The sequence below is a fragment of the Monodelphis domestica genome, chromosome 1 (genome assembly GCF_027887165.1).
Source record: "Monodelphis domestica isolate mMonDom1 chromosome 1, mMonDom1.pri, whole genome shotgun sequence".
In the NCBI taxonomy this organism is placed as follows: Eukaryota; Metazoa; Chordata; class Mammalia; order Didelphimorphia; family Didelphidae; genus Monodelphis; species Monodelphis domestica.
The window spans coordinates 717523232-717546507 of NC_077227.1; the positions used below are offsets into that span (position 1 = coordinate 717523232).

A 23276-nucleotide genomic window follows, 5' to 3' on the forward strand; every position below is an offset into this window, starting at 1 on the left:
ATTCAAGAGGAGAAGCTTGAAGAGATGCTCAAAGAAGGAAATGGAGAAGATGGGGAAGAGGAGCAGGAAGAGGATAATGAATCAGAGTAAACTCAGCTAGAAGGCTTCAAGAAACATTGTGCCTCATGGGGTGGGAAAGGGAAGCAGGAGGGCTCCAGTGTCTTATTGTGGCACATGAGGGGCACTAGCTTCTAGAAGATGGGGCCAGGAAGCTACCAGGGCTCAGGAAGTTGCAAAGGCGTCTATTACAGCCCAGCCTATGTGCCCACTGGCAGAGGGCTAGCCTAGCTCAGGCAGCTCACACCAATCATCCCCAGCTGGTCGGCCTGGCTCCTGGGTGATGAATATTTGTGGCTGAAGCAACTCAGACACAGACTGCCCAAAAAAGACAGGCTGGGGTCAATTCACTTCAATTCACTGTATCACCTAGCTGTTCTAACATGTTATAGCCCAGTGATGTTACCCCAAAGGTCATTTGCATCATCTCTCCACCTTCAGGGAGTTGCCCAGGATTCAAGAGGAGAAGCTTGAAGAGATGCTCAAAGAAGGAAATGGAGAAGATGGGGAAGAGGAGCAGGAAGAGGATAATGAATCAGAGTAAACTCAGCTAGAAGGCTTCAAGAAACATTGTGCCTCATGGGGTGGGAAAGGGGATCAGGAGGGCTCCAGTGTCTTATTGTGGCACATGAGGGGCACTAGCTTCTAGAAGATGGGGCCAGGAAGCTACCAGAGCTCAGAAAGTTGCAAAGGCGTCTATTACAGCCCAGCCTATGTGCCCACTGGCAGAGGGCTAGCCTAGCTCAGGCAGCTCACACCAATCATCCCCAGCTGGTCGGCCTGGCTCCTGGGTGATGAATATTTGTGGCTGAAGCAACTCAGACACAGACTGCCCAAGAAAAGGCAGGCTGGAGTCAATTGAATGACTTACCAATCAACAACTATAGATTGACTTTTTACTGTATACCAGGCATGGTGTCAGGAGCCAGGTATTCAAAGGAAAGAATGAAATGGTCCCTACCCTCAAGGAGCTTACATTCTAATGGGGGTGGGGGAAGAGGAACAGCATGTACAGGAATAAATATTCATAGAATAAATATAAAAACATACCAAGTTTTAGTTAATCCGTAAAATAAGGATTTGAGTGCCTACTATGTGCCAGGCTAAGGGCTGGGCAAACAAAAATAGGTCAAAGGACAGTCCTTGTCCTCGAGGAGCTCACAGTCTAATGAGGTAGACAACATGCAAACTACTTTGTAAAGATAAGCTTTGGGCTTGGTTTCATGCCAGAAGGTGGGTCCTGAGCTGGATCTTAAAGGAGAGAAAATTCTGGGCAGTGAATGGGTGCGTGTCTGTGTGTTTGTGTGTGTAAGCCCAGTTTGACAGCACCATAGAATATGGGGAGGGGAAGAATATGCAATAAAATTGGAAATAAAGATTTGAGGTGAGGCTGTGAGGGCTTAGCAAACCAAATATGGGATGTATTGATCCTTGAGGTAATAGGGAACCATTGGAGTTTATTGAATGGATTTGAGCTTTAGGAAAATCACATTGGCAGGGTTGTGATCTGCATGGATGGTTGTAATATCCAAAATGATTCATTACTAGAGCAAACATCCAATCATGAAATCACTCACCCCTGAAATAAGGGGTATAGGAATGGGTGGGAGCTTGATCCTAGAAAGCAAGAGAACTGGCTTAGGGATTCTTAAATAATCTGACTGTTCTGCGTGCCTCAGTGTCCCCATGTACAATATGCCCTTTGCCTCCTAAGAACTTGGGGAGGCAGAGCAGATAGAATGAATGAAGGGAATCCAGGGGGACCCATACATATGAAATGGGATGGAGGCTAGTGTGTTGATACTAAGGAAAAAATTAATTTCTAAAGTAATCTCTAAATAATTAGTCTTGGCTGGGGGACTTTGGAGGGCTCAGGGCAGGAGGAGCTGTAGCCCTTCCTAGTGGAAAGAACCCTGGGTTTGAAATCAGAGCATTTGGGGCCAGACTGTATTGCCAATATAGTCTTGGTCAAATCCCTTTATTAGCTCTAGACTAGCAAAGGCCTCAGTTTCCTCATCTACAAAAGGAGGAGTTTGACTTAGACTGCTATGGTCTAAATCTTTTTTTTTTTTGTGCCCTGTTCCCTTTGGGCAGTCTAGAAAAGCTTAGGGATCCCTAGGTTTTGTTTTATTTTTTTAAACCCTTACCTTCTGCCTTACAACAGATACAAATATTGGTTCCAAGGCAGAAGAGCAGTAAGGGCTAGGTAATTGGGATCAAGTGACTTGCCCAGAGTCACACAGCTAGGAAGTGTGAGGTCAGATTTGAACCTGAGTCCTCCTGACTCCAGGCCCAGTGCTCCATCTACTGTGCCATCTAGTTGCCCCTGATCCTTTTTTTAGTGCATAAAATAAAATATGTGCAAGTACAGAGGAAAGAAAAAATTCCTCCTATTCACTAACCCACTGAATTCTGTCCACAGACCAGGGCTCTGAAGACCCAAGTTAAAAACTATGACTACAGGATGTCTAAGATTCTCCTCTCATCCCCCACTCATCCCAATTCTGAATTAAAATCTATGACCTTAATGAGTGAATAACTGGGAAGAGTGTACAGTAGAGATGGAATGCTTACTACCTGTATGACCTGGGGCAAGTCACTGGGCCTCAGTTTCCAGGTTTATAAGAAGAGGGACCTGGACCAGATGACCTCTGAATGAGCCCTGCAAGCATTTACTAAGCACCTACTATGTGCTAGGTACTTTGCCAAGAGCTAGGGATACAGACAAAAACAGAACCCACCCTCCAGGAGCTCACATTTTAATGGGAGTGACATGCCCTTCTAGCTCAAGATTTATGATTTAAATAAAAAGCAGGGTAGGCAGGTGAAGGAGTTATTATTGGTGTAAAGGAATGCCACTTGAAATGCATCCCTTATTCTCCCTCAAGTCAGGCAGCCTTGTGCCCTGAACATGCACCTATTACAGGACTTTTAACCCAAGAAATGTTCTCTTTTCCAGATCACAGGCCCAGTGTGGCATGGAAGAAGTGCCTATAAGGTAAGTGCTTCTGGGTCCAGGGTATCCAATTTGCTTTGTATACATTTGATGCATGTGATCGCCCTCCATTAGAATGCAAACTCCTTGAGGGCAGGGGCACTTTTATATTCTTTTATCTCCTCAGCACTTAGCACAGTCCTTGGTACATAGTAGACTCTTCATAAAATTTTTTTGATTGATTGATAGATGTGAGCAACAGAGAGAAACATAGAAATAGAGAGAGGGCAGAAATGGAGAAAGAGAGAGAGAATGAGAAGAAAGGCAGAAAAATGGACAGAGAGAGACAGAGATGAAGAAAGAGAGTGAGAGGCAGAAAAACAGAAAGATAGAAAAACAGAGACAGAGAGAAACAGATGGAGAAAGAGTAAATGAGAGGGAGGGACAGAAACAGAAAAATAGAAAAACAGAGACAGAGACAGCTGGAGAAAGTGAATGTGAAGAAAGATAGAAAGACAGACAGACAGAGATAGAGAAAGGGAGTGCATGAGAATGATAGAAACAGAAAGAGAAAAATAAAGACAGAGAGATGGAGAAAGAAAGTGAACATGAATAAAGGTAGACAGACAGACAGAGTCAGAGATGGAGAAAGAGAGTGAATGAGAGAAACAGACAGATAGAAAAAGAGACAGAGAGACAGATGGAGAAAGAGTGAATGAGAGAGACAGAGAAACAGAAAGATAGAAAAACAGAGACAGAGACAGAGATGGAGAAAGTGAATGAGATAGAAACAGAAAGATAGAAAAACAGACAAAGGGACAGATGGAGAGAGTGAATTAGAAGAAAGACAGAGAGACACTGAGATAGAGTAAGACAGAAAGAGAGTGAATAAGAAGATAGAAATACAGAGACACAGAGAAAGACAGATATGGAGAAAGGGAGAGAGTGAATGAAGGAAGGAGACACAGAGACAGAAACAGAAAGAAACCCAGGGACAGAGACAACAAGAAACATGGAGACAGAAAGGTAGAGATATCAAGAAAGAGAGAGGGAGAGAGGAGAGAAAGAGACAGAGAGATAGACAGAGAGAAAGACTGAGTTCCAAGACCAAGGAAGGATGCTCTTTGCTGGCTCCGTTTGTTCAAGGGGTTACTGCTGACGTGAGAGCCCTGGTAACTGGCCAGATGTCTCCTAGCGACAGGGGCCTCCTTCCCAGCAACAGAGAGGCTCTTCCTAGCAACTGCAGCCTTTTGGTCCCTAACCTGGCCTCCCTGTGGGAGTTTCTGCAGAAGCTCCCTGAACACCAAATCAATCCGATTAGGAGCAGACAGGATTCTTGACTAATCTATAGACTCCCAACCCAGGGTCGATTCTGGACAGGCAGCTCTGACTTAAGGCAGACAGAATGGGGGCCTTTTGAAACTAGATATTTCTATGAACCTTGTTCAAGCTTGCCATGAATATTATGGAGCCCAGCTGACGCCCGGGAGCATGTTTCGTTACCAGCAAATGTCACTTCATGCAAGTAGGTGGATTATTTTCATCATGGGTCTTCCTCTCCTCCTTTGATACCCAGCTGGGGTTCAGGAAAAAGCTTCACCAGAAGCAGCTGTTGGGTCTGTCTGGAGGAAGGTCTGTACCCCTCTCAAACAGTTCTGGGGGTTGTGGTTTGTTTCTCTCTGACCCTTCTGTTAGAGTCAGAAAGGTATGGAGGATAACCCACTTGGAATTGCGCTGGGACTTGGGAGTTTTTTCATTCTCATGGACCAGGGGCTTATTGAGCTCCAGGAGAGCAAAGGAACATAGACCTAGGGCTGGAAGGGACTTTAGAGATCATCAAACCCAACCCTTCCATTTCTCAGATGAAGAAACTGAGGCAGACAAAGGCTAAGTTAGACTTGCCCAAGGTCACAGTATCAGTAAGTGTCTGAGGTGGGATTTGAATTCAGATCATCCTGATTCTAAGTCCAGCACCTTCTCTGCTACACTGGACTGACTTTCTGATGTTGCTGCTGTTTCAGGCTAGTCAATTAGAGAAATGTGAGTTTGCCTTTGATGCCCACAAAGGCATCAACGAATAATTGCACTGTTCATATTTCCTCTCAGGGACGCTGGTCCCAGGCATTCAGCCAGAAGTCTATGCTTTTGTGAATTTTCCAATGTTTGGCGATTTCATAATCATTAGAATCGTTTCAGCCTTTTTCAACATTTTATGACCCATGAGTAAAAACTGATGATGATGCTTAGACGGCAGGGTCAAAAGAATAAAACAACATGTTGTATTTTTATGATGCTTTTAGCTTTTCAAATAATTTTCTTACAACAACAACAATAACAACAAATTACATCTCTATGATGTTTGGAAGTTTCCCAAGTGCTTTATGAGCCATTATCCTATTTGAACCTCCCAGGGACTCTATTGGGCAGATATTAAGAGGAAGAAAGGAAGACACCAGACCTGTTGTCTTTGGGATATTGAAGGAGTTGTGATAAATGAGAAAACATGTAAAGTGCTTCACAAACCTTTAAGCCCAATGGATACGTTGGCTATTTTTATTGTCCTCTTTTGATAAGTGAGGAAACAAGCTCATGGATTGTTGATGATCTCTCCATGGTCGTACAGGGAGGAAGTGGCAGAGAACACTGAATTTCTGAATCCAGTTCTTTTCTTGAGTCCCATAATAATCACGAGGGTGGTAGGTTTGGTAGCTATTATGTCTATTTGACAAATAAAGGACCTGAGAGAGGGTAGGTGGGTTGTTCTGCAACAACAGTCTTCAAAAGGTGCTCAGGGGGACTGTTGGAGGTTCCCCAAATCCTTTCAGGGGATTTATTACAGTGAAACTGATTTTTGTGATAATACTGAGACTTTTAAATTTCTAATATGGTAAATATTGATGCATAATATAATTCAAATTACCAAAAATTCTTTGGGGAGTCCTCAAAAAATTTGAAGAGTTTAAGAAAGAGGTTCTGAGATAAAAAATTTTGAGAACTGCTCTATGAGATCACCCACTTGAGTGGGGATTTAATGGATTTTTTTATTAGAAAAAAATAATTTATATTTATATAGCACTTAAAAAATCCAGTCTTGGGCTTCCCTATAACTCTGTCGGTAGTAGGTAATGCCATTTATCAATGCCACTTTATAAAAGATGAACCAGGCTCTTAGGAGATTGTTGACTGGTCCAAGGTCACACGTAACTAGGTAATGTCTGAGGGAAAGTGTGAACTCAAATCTTTCTGACTCCATTTCTAATACTACAAATCTACTTCATCATGAAATGTGTGTGACCGTACCATAATGGGTGAAGAAGATTCTTCTACTGGTCTCATCATATATGTTTTTATCAATTTAAAGTCTCATCATATATGTTTTTATCAATTTAAAATTTTTTTAAATGTTTCCATGGTTACATGATTCATTTTCTCTCCCTCCCTTCTTCCCTCCCTGCTCCTAGAGTTGAAAAGCAATTCCACTGGGTTATCACTTGATACTTATTTTTCCATTATTCATTTTTGTAATAGAGTAATTCTTTAAAAACCAAAACCCCAAATGTTATAACCATATAAACAAGTGATAAATCATGTTTTTCTTCTGCATTTCTACTCTCACAGTTCTTTCTCTCCGTGTGGATAGTATTCTTTCCCATAATTGTCCTGGATCATTAGATTGCAATTAGTAGCAAAGTCGATTACATTTGATCATTCCACAATGTTTCACTTTCTGTGTACAATGTTCTCCTGGTTCTGCTCTTTTCACTTTGCATCAGTTCCTGGAGGTCGTTCCAGTTCACATGGATTTCCTCCACTTTGTCATTCCTTTGAGCACAATAGTATTCCATCACCAACATGTACCACAGTTTGCTCAGCCATTCCCCAATTGAAGGGCATCCCCTCATTTTCCAATTTTTTGCTGTCACAAAGAGCGCAGCTATAAGTATTTTTGTACAACCCTTTTTTATTCTGGACTCTTATATTGCTTAGCCTAGACCATTTCGATTTTATATCTGTGTGTGCGCCATTTTAATATGTATCAGGTGCCATGTTACTCCATTGAAAAGATCCCACCCAGCCATGAATTGTGATGTATATGTAGAGGTTTTCACAGGGACTAGAACAGAATGGACTTTGGTCTCCTCAAGTGAGGTTGTGTCCATAGTTTGAGTTATTTAAAGAATTATTTAGATATAAAGGTATTAAACTCAAGTAGAAATGGGACCACTAAACAATATATATAAGAATTCATGGAGGCTTAAAATTGACTAAGAAAACCACACGGTAACATTATCTACATTCTAATGCTTTCATTTTAAGTATTTCCCAATACATTTTAATATAGTTGGACTACATTCAAGAGTGTTGCAGGATGCATGTTTGACACTACTGGGCTAGATTATTGAGAATAAAATATTTCTGGAAAAAACGATAATTGAAGGAGAAAAATGAGTTACAGGCAGGGGTTTGCTGGGGCCAGCCTGGCAACTTCAAGAGAGCTGATTGTTGAAATTTAATACAATCATTTTATACCTCAGAAACCAACAAATGCTACAAACCAGGGCCTGATTGACTATTTTGTTGATTGTCTAGATTTAAAGTAATGGAGAGGGGCAGCTAGCTAGCACAGTGGAGGCTCAAGTCTGGTGTTAGGATGACCTGGGTTCAAATCTGACCTCAGATGCTTCCCAGCTGTGTGACCCTGGGCAAGTCACTTAATCCCAATTGCCTGGCCTTTGCTGCTCTTCTCTATTAGAACCAATAGATAATAAGACACAAGATAAAGGTTTTAAAAAAGTGATGGAACAATATTTATAACATAAATTACACTTAAAACTGTGTTCTGTACCTTCAGAGAACTGGTTGATAAATATTTTTCAACACTCTCTTGTTCATAGATTTATAATTATGCAGATAATTGCCCCAATTCTTCTTCACTTTGTGCCCTGGTTATTTACCCCTTATCTTCTAGACCTATGATTCCAAATTTCGGAAGTTATGCCATGCTCTAGTTTTTTAGGAGGCAGCTAGGTAGCCTAATAGATAGAGTGCAGGGTCTAGAGTCAGATCTGAATTCAAATCCACCCTCAGATATTTATTAGCTCTATGTCCCTGGGCAAATCACATGACTCCATTTGCCTCAGTTTCCCCATATGTAAAATTATTTGGAGAAGGAAAAGGCAAACCACTCCAGTATCTTGGCCAAGGAAACTCCAAATGAGGTCAAGAAGAGTTGGAGATGACTGAAAAAATGACTGAACAACTGAAATGTGTAGCCTTAAAGACATAAAGAGGTTAGATGATTTATCCATTATCATATAGCTCATATGTTCAGAAGCAGGACTTGAACCTGGTTCTTCTTGCTCCAAGGCCAGCCCTTATCTCCATGTCCATGCGATTCTTTCCAATAGTAATGTTTTCTTCTAAACCTGAGGTGGCCTGATTCTAATAGTCTGTTATACATACCCAGTAGAATATAAGCTCTCTGAAGGTGGGTACCATAGTTCCTCTTGTCTTCCAAAGCCCGATGCCTAGCACAGTGGTATGACTGGAATGGTAGGCCCTTAGTAAATTCTTGTGGACCAATTGCTGCCTTCAAGTTTGTGGCCCCTTGGCTTTCCATATATTGCCCATTAGGGAAGCATTAAAAAAAAGAAATTCTTATGTACTGTGTATTGGTTCCCAGGCAGAAGAGCGGTAAGGGCTAGGCAATGGGGGGTTAAGTGACTTGTCCAGGGTCACACAGCTAGGAAGTGTCTGAGGTCAGATTTGGCACTCCGTCCCGTAAGCCCTCTGTGAGGCATTTAAAAAAATGTTGCTCATTGAATTACTCATTGCATTGAATGTCAAAGTCTTTTCAAAGCCTCAGTCAGCACCTTTTCTCTTCTCTGGGTTTCCACAGTGTTCTGCTGGATAGCTGTCTGGCGGGTGTCGCAGACTCCAGCTGGAGTGAAGTAGGAGAGATCACCCAGGAGTCTTCCATACAGGTACAAAGTTCCTCCATGTTGGTATCTGGGACACAGACCCCGTGGGTCAAGACAGGTGGGGCAAGGCTGGACTCAAGAAAGGAGTCCCTCTTGGGTGTTTGACACTGAAGGTGCTAAAACCAATTTCAGTTTTGTTTAGAGTCAGCTTTACTTTAAGAGGAATAAACTTAGCTTAAGGAAGGGGGCATGGACTGGTCTGGCCAACTGTGGTCTGATAGCACTTTTAAGGTATTCCCCAACTATTCATTGCTAGAGAAAACTGTGATTTCTTATTGAGTTTGCATTTCTCTCTTCCCCCACTGCGCTGCTGTTTACAATGGGAATGTCACTTCCTCAAGTTGAGATTCAGTATCTCTTGTCTAGAAAATGGGGCCAACAAGAATTGGACTGCTCATTCCCAACCGTTGGCATTGTTGAAAGGGAACTAACTTATAAACTGGAAAATGCCATGTAAACTTGACCTACTCTTGGCATTGATTAATGAAAATAAAGAGAATAAATAGGATCAGCAAGGTGGCTCAGTGGATTGAGGGGCAGGATTCGAGACAAGAGATCCTGGTTCAAATCAAATATGGCCATATAAACTCAACCTACTCTTGGCATTGATTAATGAAAATAAAGAGTATAAATAGGAGCTGTGTGACCCTGGGCAGGTCACTTAACCCTCACTGCTTACTCCTTATAGCTCTTCTTCCTTGGAACTAATACATCGTATTCATTCTCAGATGGAAGATAAAGTTGTTGTTTTTTTTTAAAGAAAGAATAAATAGAATCAATTTGGCTTAGTCTATGATAGTGAGCCCTGAAGTCAGTTTTAGTCAATGCCTCTGACCTTTACTGGATGTGTGATCTTGGGCAAGTCAAATGGCATCTCTGAGTTGGTTTCCTCATCTGAAACAATGAAGAGTTTGGACTACATGACCGCCATGATTCCTTTTGGATCTAGGTCTGTTTTTCTGGGATTCCAAGACATGGCTTCAAGTTTCCCCTCCAACCTCCACTTATTGGGCATCGCTGGGCAAGACAATTTGAACTTGGTCAATGTTCTGGGCAGCTCTGTATGAAGGGAAATGGAGTTCACTGTGCCCATGAAGTTACAGGTGCACTCCAAAATCCAGTCCTTATTATATACTGTCCCCTGGAGGGGAGTCAAGGAGAAGTACCACCAAGCCTTCGCTTTGGAAGGCTCATTGAGTTGTCGGGAGAACACAAGACTTGTATTCCATCTACTGTAGAACCCAGAATGGAATACAGCTAGAGCAGAAGAAGAATTCAAAGGGTGACGAAATAGACAAGGAGATTACCTCCGAGGATGGGCATGATGGAGACTTCATGGAAGAGTTTGGCATTTGGGTCAACAGGCGGTGATGGAAGGGGGATGGTCTTTCTATATGTAGGGACAGGCATAGAAAGCTGATAGAGGGAAGGAGGAAGATGCTAGGTTGTTCTTGTCATTGCTATTCAGTCATTTTCAGTCCTTTCCAATCCATCATGGTTTTCTTGGCAGAGATACTGAAGTAGTTTGCCATTTACTTCTCCGGCTTATTTTACAGATGAGGAAACTGAGGCAAACAGGGCTAAGTGACTTGCCTAGGGTCACACAGCTAGCGTCTGAGGACATATTTTTAACTTCTTCCTGATGCCAGGCCCAATACTCTATCCGTTGCTCTGGTTATAGAGTTCATGAAAGGAGAGTAGGGCAAGATCAGACTGGTAAGGTTAAGTTAGAGTCAAATTGTGGAAGACCTCCAATATTAGCTTCCTGAATTCCAACCCTCTCATTTTGAAGATGAGGAAACTGAGGCCCACAGACGTTCAGTGATTGCCCTAGATCATAAAAGAAAGAGGAGATACTGAGAAGAAACAAGAGTACACTGGTGAATATTTAACAACTAGCCCTCTAGGAAAAACAAGGTATACAAGATACACTTTAAAAAAAACCTTTACCTTTCATCTTAAAATCAACACTGTGTATTGCTTCCAAGGCAGAAGAGCAGTAAGGGCTCCGCAATAGGGGTAAAATGACTTGCTTCAGGGTCACATAGCCAGGAAGTGTCTGAGGTCAGATTTGAACCCAGGACTATTTGACCTCTAAGCTTGGTTCTCAAGCCACTGAGTCACCTAGTTTCTCCACAAGGTGTACTTTAAAGTTTAGTCTTCATTAGTAACATCTTCTCCACCTTAAAATCTAGAAAATCAATAAAACCATAAATCAAGACTTGATTTATAGTGTTGGTGGGTTTTCCAAGGTATAAATGCTCACACAGGAAATTTAATAATCTCTCAGTTTGGGCACCAGCACAGCCCTGGATGAAGCTATAAAGTGCAGCTATCTGGAACCTTTTAAAGTACAACTGTATGCAGGGCTTTTGTTCCTGGATAGATTTCTTTGCTGGCCAAAAGGGAGCCTAGTTGGACCTTGTTAGACCCATACTTGGCTGAGTAGATTTGTCTAAGCTGGAGGCCAGATCAAGTCCTTTAATGTAGGATGGAATGTTCTGCCCCTGACCCTGCTTACACCGTCAATTCTTGGGATGCTGGCTTTGGACGCGAGCGGCAGAAAGGAGACAGAGGTGTCCCCCGTTACAGAGTTCTTAGAACCACCTCATCAGGATCCCAAGTGGAATCTGTGCTGAGAATTTGCTGAATGTAGGGCCAGAATCTAACGGGCACAAGATGATGATAATTAAAATGGTGATGGATTTAAAAAATTACTGAAGCTGTGCAGAGAATAAAGAAACTAGAGGCCATTCACTGCGTATGGTTTTTAGTTTATTTATTTTTTTTAACCTGGAATTCTCGATTCGTAAAATGTCAGAGCTGGAAGGGACTTCAGAGATAATTTAGTCCAGTGGGATCAAACTCAAATAGAAGTGGAGGCTACAAAACTATCTATAAGGTTCTTGGGGGGGGGCTACACATTGACTTTTAAAAATATAATATCTATAGTTTATTATATTTTAATTTATTTTGTAAAATATTTTCCAATTTGGTTGGCGGGGGGGGGGGGGGGGACGGGACTTGGGATTGTTATGGGCCATATGTAGCTTGAGGGTTGAGTGTTTTATGTGTCTGACCTGGTCCAACCCTCTCATTTTACAGATGGGAAAAGTGAGAGTCCATAAAGGCACAGAAGATCGTTGTCCAAGGTCACATGATAAATTAGTGCAAGAAAGAGGACAGGACCTTAGGTCTATTGATATTTGGTCCAGGGTTCCTTCCACTATACCATTCTCTAACCTACCTGCCAAAGTTATGTCTGGCTGAGTTCTGAGTGCTTGAAAGCAAGTATTTAGAATTGAAATGATAACTCATCTTTAAAAAAAAATTTCCAAGCAAAGAGAGCTTTCCTAAATCTTATTTTACCACTTTTGCTTCTTCATCTGTCTTAGTATGCCTTGGGAAAAGTGATTTCCTTATTGTAAAGGTTTTTAACCTGAAAAATATAAAAATACACACACATATAAATAGATGGATGGGTGGGTGGATAGATACATACATAGATGGATGGATAGATAGACAGATACATAGGTGGATGGATAGATAGATACATAGATGGATAGATAGATACATACATACATAGATGGATAGATGGATAGATACATAGATGGATAGATAGATACATAGATGGATGGATAGATAGATACATAGGTTCATAGATGGATAGATAGATAGATACATAGATGGATAGATAGATAGATACATAGGTGGATGATAGATACATACATACATAGATGGATAGATGGGTAGATAACATAGATGGATAGATAGATACATAGATGGATGGATAGATACATAGGTTCATAGATGGATAGATAGATAGATACATAGATGGATGGATAGATAGACAGATACATAGATGGATGGATAGATAGATACATAGATGGATAGATAGATACATACATACATAGATGGATAGATGGATAGATACATAGATGGATAGATAGATACATAGATGGATGGATAGATACATACATACATAGATGGATAGATACATAGATGGATAGATAGATACATAGATGGATGGATAGATAGATACATAGGTTCATAGATGGATAGATAGATAGATACATAGATGGATAGATAGATAGATAGATAGATACATAGGTGGATAGATGGATGGATAGATAGATACATACACATAGATGGATTAATGGGTGGATAGATAGATAGAGACATAGGTACATAGATGGATGGATAGATAGATGGATGGATTGGTGGATAGATAGATAGACAAATACATAGATGGATAGATAGACAGAAAGATATATAGATGTATGGATGGATGAACAGACAGACAGACAGGTAGGTAGATAAATAGACAGATAGATGTATTTTAACATGGTTTGTTTCTTTTGTAATCGTATGGATTTCATTTTACATACTTGAAACCATGATTCTGAGGAGTCCATAGGTTTTAAAGCCTATGCTTTACCAGATAGCCCATGGGAACCAGAATAAAAAAAAGACTTAAGAATCCCTGTCCTAATATCTATGGAGACCTCCAGGTGGCTCAATGGGTAGAGTGCCAGGCCTGGAATCAGGAAGACTTGAGTTAAAACTGGCTTCATACATTTACTAGCTGGGTGACCTTGGGCAAATCAGTTACCCCTATTTTCCTCAATTTCCTCATCTGTAAAATGAGATGGAAAAGGAAATGGCAAACCATTCCTGGATCTTTGCCAAGAAAATCCAAAGTGGGGTCATGACGTTTTGGATATGATTGAAAATGACTGAACAAAATCTCTATTTCTCTTGATTTTGTCAATGGTGCCACAGGAGGAAGCCGCAGTCGCTGAGGCTGTTGACACTGGAGGTAAGGCTCAATGTCCTAAGTGACGGTCTCCCATAATGACTCTTGAGGCCCAATGAAGATTCTCCCCATGAACTGGTGTCCTTTTGTTTTCCTACAAAGAATATCAGCCTTAGTAAAGGAGGAAGAACCTAGCATAGACAGGTTGAAGAGGCATCAGGTGGAAGGACTGCTTCCTTTCATATTTTCTCTAGGAGTCAGAGCTGCAGGGAGTCATAGGATCCTTCCCAACACTAGTGCAGAACAATGGAAAAAGCTCTGGATTTGACTTCAGAGAATCTGGGTTCAATCCCAGTGCCAGCTACTGCTACTAACCTGCTTAATCTTGGGCATTTTTCTTATCTGCAAGATGAAAGTGGAGGAGATGATATCCAAGGTCTTTTTCAGTTTGAAATCAATGACCTGGTTGGACTTCTTCATTTTACAGATGAGGAAACTGAGGAGATCCAAACGCAGGACTCTTCTGATTCTAGACCCAGTGCTCTAATCTAGAATTTTTCATCTTTGGAGGAAAATGACTGTAAAATGCCTGCTTGGGGCAGGAGTAGGGGAAGCCTTCTTTCAATGGTGTGCGTTAAAGGGCAAAAATAACTGCCCAAATGTCAGGTTTTTAAGACTGGGGTCCCTTTAGGCTCCGAGAATTGGCCAAGCCAAAGCTTTCACACTGTAGGGATTTTCCATACTCATTACCTTCCTCCCCAACCCTCCCCCTCTAGATGGGGGAACTTTACTCCATTGGGCTGTTTAAATGGTGGGCCACCCAGTGAGTCACTGGGTAGAATGCAATGAGTTTTAGGTGAAAATTGGAACCAGTGCTATGATGAAAGAGGCATAACAGGTTCCATGTTTCATTTGTAGGCCATTTTCCTCAGGGCCAAAGGCTGCACTGGGATCTTAATTCCCACCAAATACCCACAGCCTGAGAATTAGCCTCCAGTTACCAAGCTGGCTTCTTAGGGTGGTAGACTATCTCAGTGAGAGAATCCCTGAATAAGTTTGGTTTTTCCTCTAATGGGAAATTCACAATTCTACTTTGAATCGGGAAAAATGTTTTCTACACTTTAGAGGGAATCACTGCACCATACATTTAGATTTGGAAGAGATCTTTGGGTTTATCTAGTCCAATCCTATTATTTTTTTTTAGTCCTTGTTTTCCATTCTAGAATCAATCCTGTGTATTGATTACAAGGTAGAAGAGTGGTAAGGGCTAGGCAATGGGGGTAAAGTGACTTGGCCAGGGTCACATAGCTGGGAAGTATCTTTGGCCTCATTTGAACCCAGGACTTCCTGTCTCTAGGCTTGACTCTCAATCCATTGAGCCACCTAACTGCACCCCTGTTATTTTTCAGATTAAAAAAAGCAGACTTCTGTGACTTGCTCAAAGTCGCACACACTAAGTAAATGTCAGATTTGGAAAGCGAGATAATGAGAATTAAAGTTGTAAAGTTTAAGTCAGTTCAAGCCTTCATGGAGCATCTACTATATGAGGAAGGCTTCATTTCACAGGAAGGCAGTGATCTGCACTATTGGAGGGAATACCCAGATCAGTGAAATCACAACTCCATAAAAATTCATATTCTGTGCAGAGACTGTGCAAGAAACTAGGGGTAGAAAGAAAAAAAGACAGAAGTCTTGGATTCAGATCTTGCCTCTGACAGTTATAATCTGTGTGACTTTTGGTCAGGAACCCAACTTCTATAAGCCTCAGTTTCCTCAACCATAAATGAGAGGTTTAAACTAGTCACGTTCCATGGTTCTTTTTGTCTATAAATTCTATGGTCCTATAAAGACAGCTCCTCTCCTGAAGAATCAAACAATTTACAGGGGGTGGAGGTAGAATATGACATTTAAAAAAATAAGGGCATTAGATAAACCGAGGAAAAGAAAATGCTTTTTTAAAATTAAAATAATTAAAAAAATTATTTTCAAAAGAGAAGAGTTCTAACAGCTAGTAAGTATCAGGGAAGGGAGAGCATGCCATTTGAACCAAGCCTTAAAGGAAGGCTAATATTCCAAAAGTTGGGGCCACTGTATTTTGAGGCTGAAGAGGACTTTCAGATTATGTAGTCCAACTGACTCATTTGGCAGATGAGGAAACTGAGGTCCAAATTGGGGAGGTATTTTGCTATGGGTCATATGTCTTGTGAAGAGTAGAGTCAGTATTTGACCAAGGTCTTCTGGTCCCAAATCCATTGTTCTTTCCAAATGGCAAGATCACTTGTGCAGCAAGCTGTGGAGTCTGGCTTGAATTCTATAGTCAATAAAAGGCCAATAGAGGCTTCTTAACAGGGAAATGGCATGAGCAAAATGGTTCTTTAGGACAATTAACCAGGTGGCAAGCTGTAGGATGAAGTAAGAGGGGGGAGGCTTGACCAGAGTTAACTCCACACAAAGAATCAATAAAAAACAATCAACAAGCATTTGCTAAACACCTACTATGTGCTAGACATTGTGCTAAGCCCTAGGAATACAAAAAGAGACAAAAGACAGTTGCTGCCCTCAAGGAGCTCCCAGTCTAATGGGGGAGACAATAAGCAAATGAATATATACAAATGTATATTTGTATATACAAATATTTGTATATACAAAATACAAATATATACAAATATATACAAATAAGCTATATATAAGGGAAATAGGAAATGAAGAATAGGAAAAGATACTAGAGTTAAGAAGGGTTGGGGAAATCTTCTTGTAGAAGGTGAGGTTTTATTTGGAACTTAAAGGAAGAAAGGAAATCCAGAAGGCAGAAATGGGAAAAGAGAGCATTTCACATATTGGGGGATAGCCAGAGAAAATAAATGCCCAGAATTGAGATATGGAGAGTCTCATTCACGGAAGTCAGGAGACCAATGTCATTGAAGAGTACACAGTGGGGATTAATGTCTTATGAAGACTAGAAAAGTAGAAGGGGACTAGGTTATGAAGGGCTTTGAATGCCAAAGAGGGGATTTTGTTTTTGATCCTAGAGGTGATAGGGAGTCACTAGAGTTTATTGAATGGTATTTTGGGGGTATGCAACAAGATTGGACCTGCATTTTAGGAAAATTACTTGAGTGGCTGAATGATGGATTGGAGTGGGAGAGACTGGAGGCAGTTAGACCCATCTCTAGGCTGTTGCAATGGTCCAGTTGAGAGGTTATGAGGTCCTGCACTAGAATGAGGTTAGTGTGTCAGAGGGGAGAAGAAGGTATATTTGAGGTAAAGTCAATGGACCTTGGGAACAGCTTGGACATGGGGGTTGAGAGAGGGGAGGTGTCCAGGCTGACTCTTACATTGTAAGGGTGAGGGACTAGGAGGATGGTGTTGCTTTCTACAGTAATAGAAAAGATAGAATGGGGTGGGTGATTTAGTGGAAAAGATAGTAAGTTCAGTTTTGGACATGTTGAATTTAAGATATCTATTGGACATCCATTTGAAGGTGTCTGAAAGGCAGCTGGAGATATAAGATTGGAAGTAAGCAGATAGATTGGGACAGGAAAGGTAGATTCATCAATTTAAAATTAAATTAAAAAAAATAAATAAATCCATTAAATTGCCCTCTAACCACAGACCACTCAGCTAGCCCTTTGCTCTTGTCTCACAATCTTGTGGTGAGAGATAATGAGGGCTTAAACTAGGTTGGTGATTGTATAAGTGGAGGGAAAGGGACATATATTGTGGAGAGAGAAACATTACCATCTGCCAACTGATTAGAATAGAAAATAATACTGATGCTTCATATCTGAGTGATTGGAAAAATAGTGCTACTCCTGACAAAAATAGGGCAATTTGGAAGAGTGATGAGTTTTGAAGGAAAGATGATGAGTTCTGTGTTGGATATGTTGAGTTTGAGATGCTATGAGACATCCAATTTAAAATGTCCAATATGTAGTCAATGATGTGGGACTAGAGCTCATGAGAATGAACTGGATTTATATCTGGGAGCAATCTGTATATGAATTATTGAATCCATGGAAAATGATGAGAGAGCCAAATAAAAAGTAGATAAAATTGTCTAAGACAGAACCTTGGTGTAAAGACAAGTTTTTGTAACAGGAAAGGAGACTGAGAAAGAGCAGTGAAAAAACAAGAGAATACCAAATCATGAAAACTCAGAGAAAATCAAGTGTCAAATGTCACTGAGACTGGGAAATGTGAGGACTGAAAAAAAAGATCATTAGATTTGACAATTAAGAAGAAATCATTAGTAACTTTAGAGAATCAGTTGCAATTGGGTGATGAAATCAGAAGTCAGATTATAAAGGGTTTAGAAGGGAGTAAGAAAAGAGAAAGTGAAATTACTAAGTGTAGATGGCTTTTTTAAGGACTTTGACTAATAAAATGAGAATAGATATAGTTAGTGGGGATGGAAGGATTGATTGAGTTTTTTTTTAAGGTCAGAGTTAACCATCCTTCCAAGCTATGGCTTTGTCTAAGTGCAACAGGTAAGGAACAAATAGATAAGAAACTGTTGACAATTATAAAGTAAGAGGGAACCACAGTGGGGTTAATCAAATGGAGAATACAGGAGGGGATTAGATGAAGTGTACCTGTAGAGAAATTGATGTTGGAGGGAAGGACCATTCCTTCATGAGAGACAAGGATGTTGTTAAGGGTGGAATCCCATTTCTCTCCAGGAAAAAGAAAAAATGTCTTAATTTTTGTGTTGCCTTCCTGTAGGATTTTATCCAGCTCTCTGAGCAGAAGAATAATATTTCTTTTGAAAATGTGATTTTTTTGCAGAGCACAGGAAATAGGTTTCCCCATTGACCCGATCTTTGAGTCTGCTTCTCTTTCTACCCTCCCTTCTATAGAGAAGACTCCCCTTTAGCTAGAAGGCTCTTGGAGATTTGAATGTCAGCACTATCTGCCCACCTATGAAAGCTTTACTTAGGAAATCTTCAGTTCTTGTAGGTGGGTGAAATGGGCAGCATGAGAGAAATTTGTAAGAAAAGCCTGGGATGACATGCTCCCCAATCTTAACTGGCACAGGACCCATTGGTTGGGTTACAATATACATATTCCATTATGCAGTCAGTTTTCAGATTCTTAACTAGGTGGATGAGAAGAGTGACTGCCATCTGGGATGTGCCCAGGACTAGGGCATCAAACTTGGGAGCTGTTGACACAAAGACAACTTGCCCTTCCAGAACCCAACAGAATGCTATAATCAGAAAACTTCAGTCAGAAAGGAGGCCAATTTCAGAGCCTACTGAGTATAAACCCATACCTTCTTGAGAATCTTCCCTTCAACTTGGCCAAAAAGTGACCATTCAACATCTGCTCAAAGATATCCAGTGAAGGGGAACTCATGACAACCTAAGGAAACCCATTTTACTTTCGGATGGCTTTAATTTTTTAGGAAGTTGTTCCTTACATTTGGCCTAAATATCCTTGTTATGACTTCCATCCATTTTTCCAATTGTGTTCTCAGGGCCATTAAAAGCAAGTCTAGTCCATCTTCCCATGCCTGAAGACAGAACTGTTTAATTTTTGTCTCTGTGTCTCTAGCATTCAACACAGTGCATGCACATCATATTGGGGGCACTGAATCAGTGCTTATTTGATCATGCCCCTCTCCTCTCCATCATCCATTACTATTGTCCCATCCTCAGAAGCAGTGGCCCTCTTCCTTCTTTCACCTCCCTCTTTCCCCAAGTATATCTTTAAATAATCCTTTCCCTTTCCCTTAGCTTTCCTTGTTAATTCAACACATTCTGACTTAGTGCTCCCCCCAGGGCCATGCCACACTTTTGTTTTCACACTCTATTATCTGCCTTCCTTTTCATCTCTCTACATATTTCTTTTTTGGTGGGGAGGAGAGTTTTAAAAAATGTTATATTTATATAAAATAGAAATATATTTTAAATATATAAATAAATATATAAGTATAAAATGTTTAAAAATATACTTTTATAATAGAAGTTGATTCCCAAGTTCTCTATACATCTACTATGTCTGTTTAAATAAATCCCTCCCCTTTTTTTTCATCATCAGAATTGTTTGCATTGATGCCTTCAGAATTTATTTCATTAGTTTCTTATCACCTTTCCTTGCTTGTTAGGTGTTTCCCCCTCAGCAGCTGGACTCAGCCATGGAGACTAAACAAGTGTCCATTTTGGGCCCTGAAATAATCAGAATCTCAGAGTTGGAAGACTTATCAAAAGTTCTCCAGTCCATCCCTTCTTGACTGAGTATTTCCTGTGCAACACTGTCAACAAATGGTCATTGAGCTTCTGCTTGAAGAACTCCAGTGAGAGATAACCCACTGCTTTCTGGAATACCTCTTTCACTTTTGGACCACTCTAATTGTTAGGAAGATTATCCTTATGCCAAGCTTTAATCTGTCTCTACAACTTTGTCCCTCTTCTTCCCTCTAGGACCAAGTGGAGAAAGCATCATCCTTCTATAAGAGGCCACTAGTTTATGCAATGATTAGTGTGCTAGATTTGGAGGTAGGAAGACCCAAGTATGGGGACCAGAGGAGTAAGAGGCAGGGTTTCCACCTTTCAGGGATCTTTCATTCTGACTCGGATGGCAAAGAACCAAATGTTTGGTTTAATTGGGGGCTGGTAATCAAGTACTCAACTACATCAGAATGGAAACTCTTGGCAATTAGAGATGGTTCCACCCCTGGTATTTGTATCCCTGGTTCCTAGCACAGTGCCCAGAGTACAGTAAATACTTAACAAATGCTTGTGCATTGATTGCTTATTAAAAAAAAAGATGACTTAGAAGGATAAACTCTATAATAAGGAGACCTATCGAACAATGGAATGATCTGCTTCAGGAGAGGCAGAGGCTTAATAAACGTTGACTGGTTGATGAGATATTTGTCTCCTTATTGCCCAAACACTCAGATAGAGAGAATGGAGAGCCACTTGTTGTCAGGAGTATTCCTGAATGGGGTAGGAGGGTGAGTGAGGCGCCTTCTAATTCTGAGATTCTCTGATTTGTGTGCGTCTGTCTATGTGAGTCCGAGATCCTAAGTCTAAGTAGCCAGGAAGGAAATTGGTTCAAGGTTATCTGGGTCCTATGCTTGCTAATTAATGCCTTGTTATCTCCTTTTCATAAAAATCTTGGGGAGGAGAATTCAATCCGATTCAACCAACAGTTATTGAATACAAATGAAAATAGTTCATGTCTTCCCCATGTTAACATTGTAAAGATAAGTCAAAACAAACATGCAAAAGAAATGCAAGGTGATTTCTGGGTGGTGGAGTCCTACCAACTGGGGGTGGGGGAATCAGGAAAACGCTTGCAGTAGGAGGTAGGTAGCACTCAAGGTGAATCTTGAAGTCAAGTCATGGCAACAAACATTACTTAACCTACTATGTGCCAGGCACTGTGCTTAGCATGGGAGACACAAAGAAAGTCAAAATTCCAAAAATACACCAAGAAAAAACCCTGTCCCTGGTCTCAAGAAGCTTACAATCTAATGGAAGAGTCATGTAAACAACTATCTACATACAAGAAACCCAGGATAATTGGGGATGGTCTCAGAGGGAAGGCATTAAGATTGAGGAGGACTAGGAAACGTTTCTTCCAAAAGCCAGGGAAGCCTGGCCCTTTCCTTATTTAGGCGAAGACCCACCTTCCCTATGATGAGTAATGAGGGAAGAGATGAGGGCTCGAAGTCCACCTCCTCATTGGCTATTTATGTCTTGGGATGAAAAAAAGGCTTATATACCTGCATAAAGGAACTTCTTGGTCTTTGATCATTGAGAGAATCACTGATCTACTATTTTTTGGTCAAATGCTAGCCCAATCAATGAATTTACATCCTTAAGCCCCCATCCTTACCTCTCCTCAAAAGAAGAAGGGAAGCCAGATAGTAGAGGGAAAGTTCCAGGCACGAGGAACTAGGCATGAAGGGTGTTAGAGGTGATTTATATTGGGATTGAGGGGCTTGACATTTAGAAAGTCTTCATAGGTATGAATTCACCTTTGGGAGCTCCAGCCATAGGACCACCGACTCCTTTCTGGACAAAGGGAGCCACTTGCCTAAAAACAGCTGCTATGTCACATTTCATGTGATTTTGTTTCTTGTTCCAGTCTCCAGGGTCCTGGCCTTTGCTTGAGGCTCTGAGGTCCCTTGTGCCATGTCTAAGCAAAACCGAGATGTGGAGTTAGATCGCCTGGTCCAAGACAAGCCGCTTAGCCACAGGAACCCCAATGCTGCTTCCCAAAACATAGCCGAGCATCTCCCTAATGTGCCGAGCTACCGATACCCCACCACCCGCATCCCTGTCCTCATCAACAGGAGGACGGGGGTGTCGAAGCCCAGTTTCGTGAAGGAGGCAAAGAGCTCAGTCCGCCGCTTAGGTAGTATGACCCTTCCTCTGCATGGCAGGCTTATAGAGTATGGTGGTGCATGCCAGCGTTGATTCTGCATGTTCTCTGCTGGGTCTGTCTTAGCAGTATTGTGTCAGGTTCTTAAACTGGTCTGTGTTGCCTGGAAGTGGGCATGTTCTCTGCATCTATCTTGCTGAATCGCTGCTTCTTGGGAAGATTGGCAAGGGTTGTGCCAGCCTGAAAAGGGCACAAAGGTTGGTGGTTTTTGGTTCTGTTATTTACAAAAGGAAAAGGAATAGGAACAAAAGTTGATGGCCCTCTCAGCTTCACCTGGTCCTGGGGTTCTTCACCTTTTTTTTGTTGTTGTTGGACCCTTTTAGATAATGGTAGATTCTATAGATACCTCCTCTGAATAATGTTTTAAGCGAATAAAATAAAATAAACAAGATTAGAAAGGAAAACAATTGTATGGTAATATACCTAGCAAAATGTTAAAGAAAAAAAGTTGGGGAGCAGTTAGGTGGTCCAGGGAATAGAGAGCTAGGTCTGGAGATCAGAGGTCCCAGGTTCAAATCTGGCCTCGGATACTTCCTAGCTATGTGGTCCTGGACAAGTCACTTAATCCCCATTGTTAAGCTCTTATCACTCTTCTGACTTGGAATCAGTATTTAATATTGATTCTAAGAAGGAAGGCAAAAAAAAAGGTGAAAAAGAAAAGGATAAAAAGAAAACCAAGTTCTTGGGGTCCAAGTTAAGAACCCCTGACCTAGATCTTTGATTTTGTTCTTAGGTTCATTGGAATGCCCTAACTAGGAAGCATTATGGAAGTGAGGGGAATCCTATTGTCCTCCCATCCTACCCCCACCCTCTGCCCATAGCTTCTGAGAGAGTTTCATGGGATCATAACAGCAATAATTTCGATTTATCTACTAGAAAGGGGCCAGAAACTTTAAAAAGTTTGCAAAAACCCTTTAAATTCACTGTCTGATTTAAATAATAGATCTAGAGCTATAAGGAACCCTAGAAGTCTTGTTCTCATTTTAGAAATGAGGGAACTGAGGTCCAGATGGATAAGGGACTTGCCCAAGGTCACATAGAGAACAATCACTGGATTTTAAATTTAAAGATGAAAAGAAGGCTCAGAGAGCATTAAGTCTAACCTCTTCATTTACATCCAGAGGAAGCTGGATAGGTTAGATGACTTGCCAAT

At 41.0% G+C, this 23276-nt stretch overlaps 2 protein-coding genes across 2 annotated transcripts in view; both read left to right on the top strand.

Moving 5' to 3' along the window:
• LOC130456412 (histone H3.v1-like) overlaps positions 1-21294 on the top strand; it is a 23438-nt gene extending 2144 nt beyond the window's left edge. The window contains exons 3-8 of the mRNA XM_056811840.1: positions 1-86; positions 499-597; positions 3017-3055; positions 8892-8976; positions 13756-13792; positions 19836-21294. The exon at positions 1-86 is cut by the window's left edge and continues 524 nt beyond it. Of these exons, the coding sequence (XP_056667818.1) occupies positions 25-86; positions 499-597; positions 3017-3055; positions 8892-8976; positions 13756-13792; positions 19836-19876 (363 nt within the window). The 5' untranslated portion in view covers positions 1-24 and the 3' untranslated portion in view covers positions 19877-21294. The remainder of the gene's footprint in view (positions 87-498; positions 598-3016; positions 3056-8891; positions 8977-13755; positions 13793-19835) is intronic.
• Positions 21295-21375: 81 nt separating this feature from the next.
• Positions 21376-23276, top strand: part of LOC100025464 (cyclic nucleotide gated channel subunit beta 1) — a 54956-nt gene continuing 53055 nt past the window's right edge. The window contains 1 exon segment of the mRNA XM_056811812.1: positions 21376-22096. Coding sequence (XP_056667790.1) covers positions 21874-22096 — 223 coding nt within the window. The 5' untranslated portion in view covers positions 21376-21873.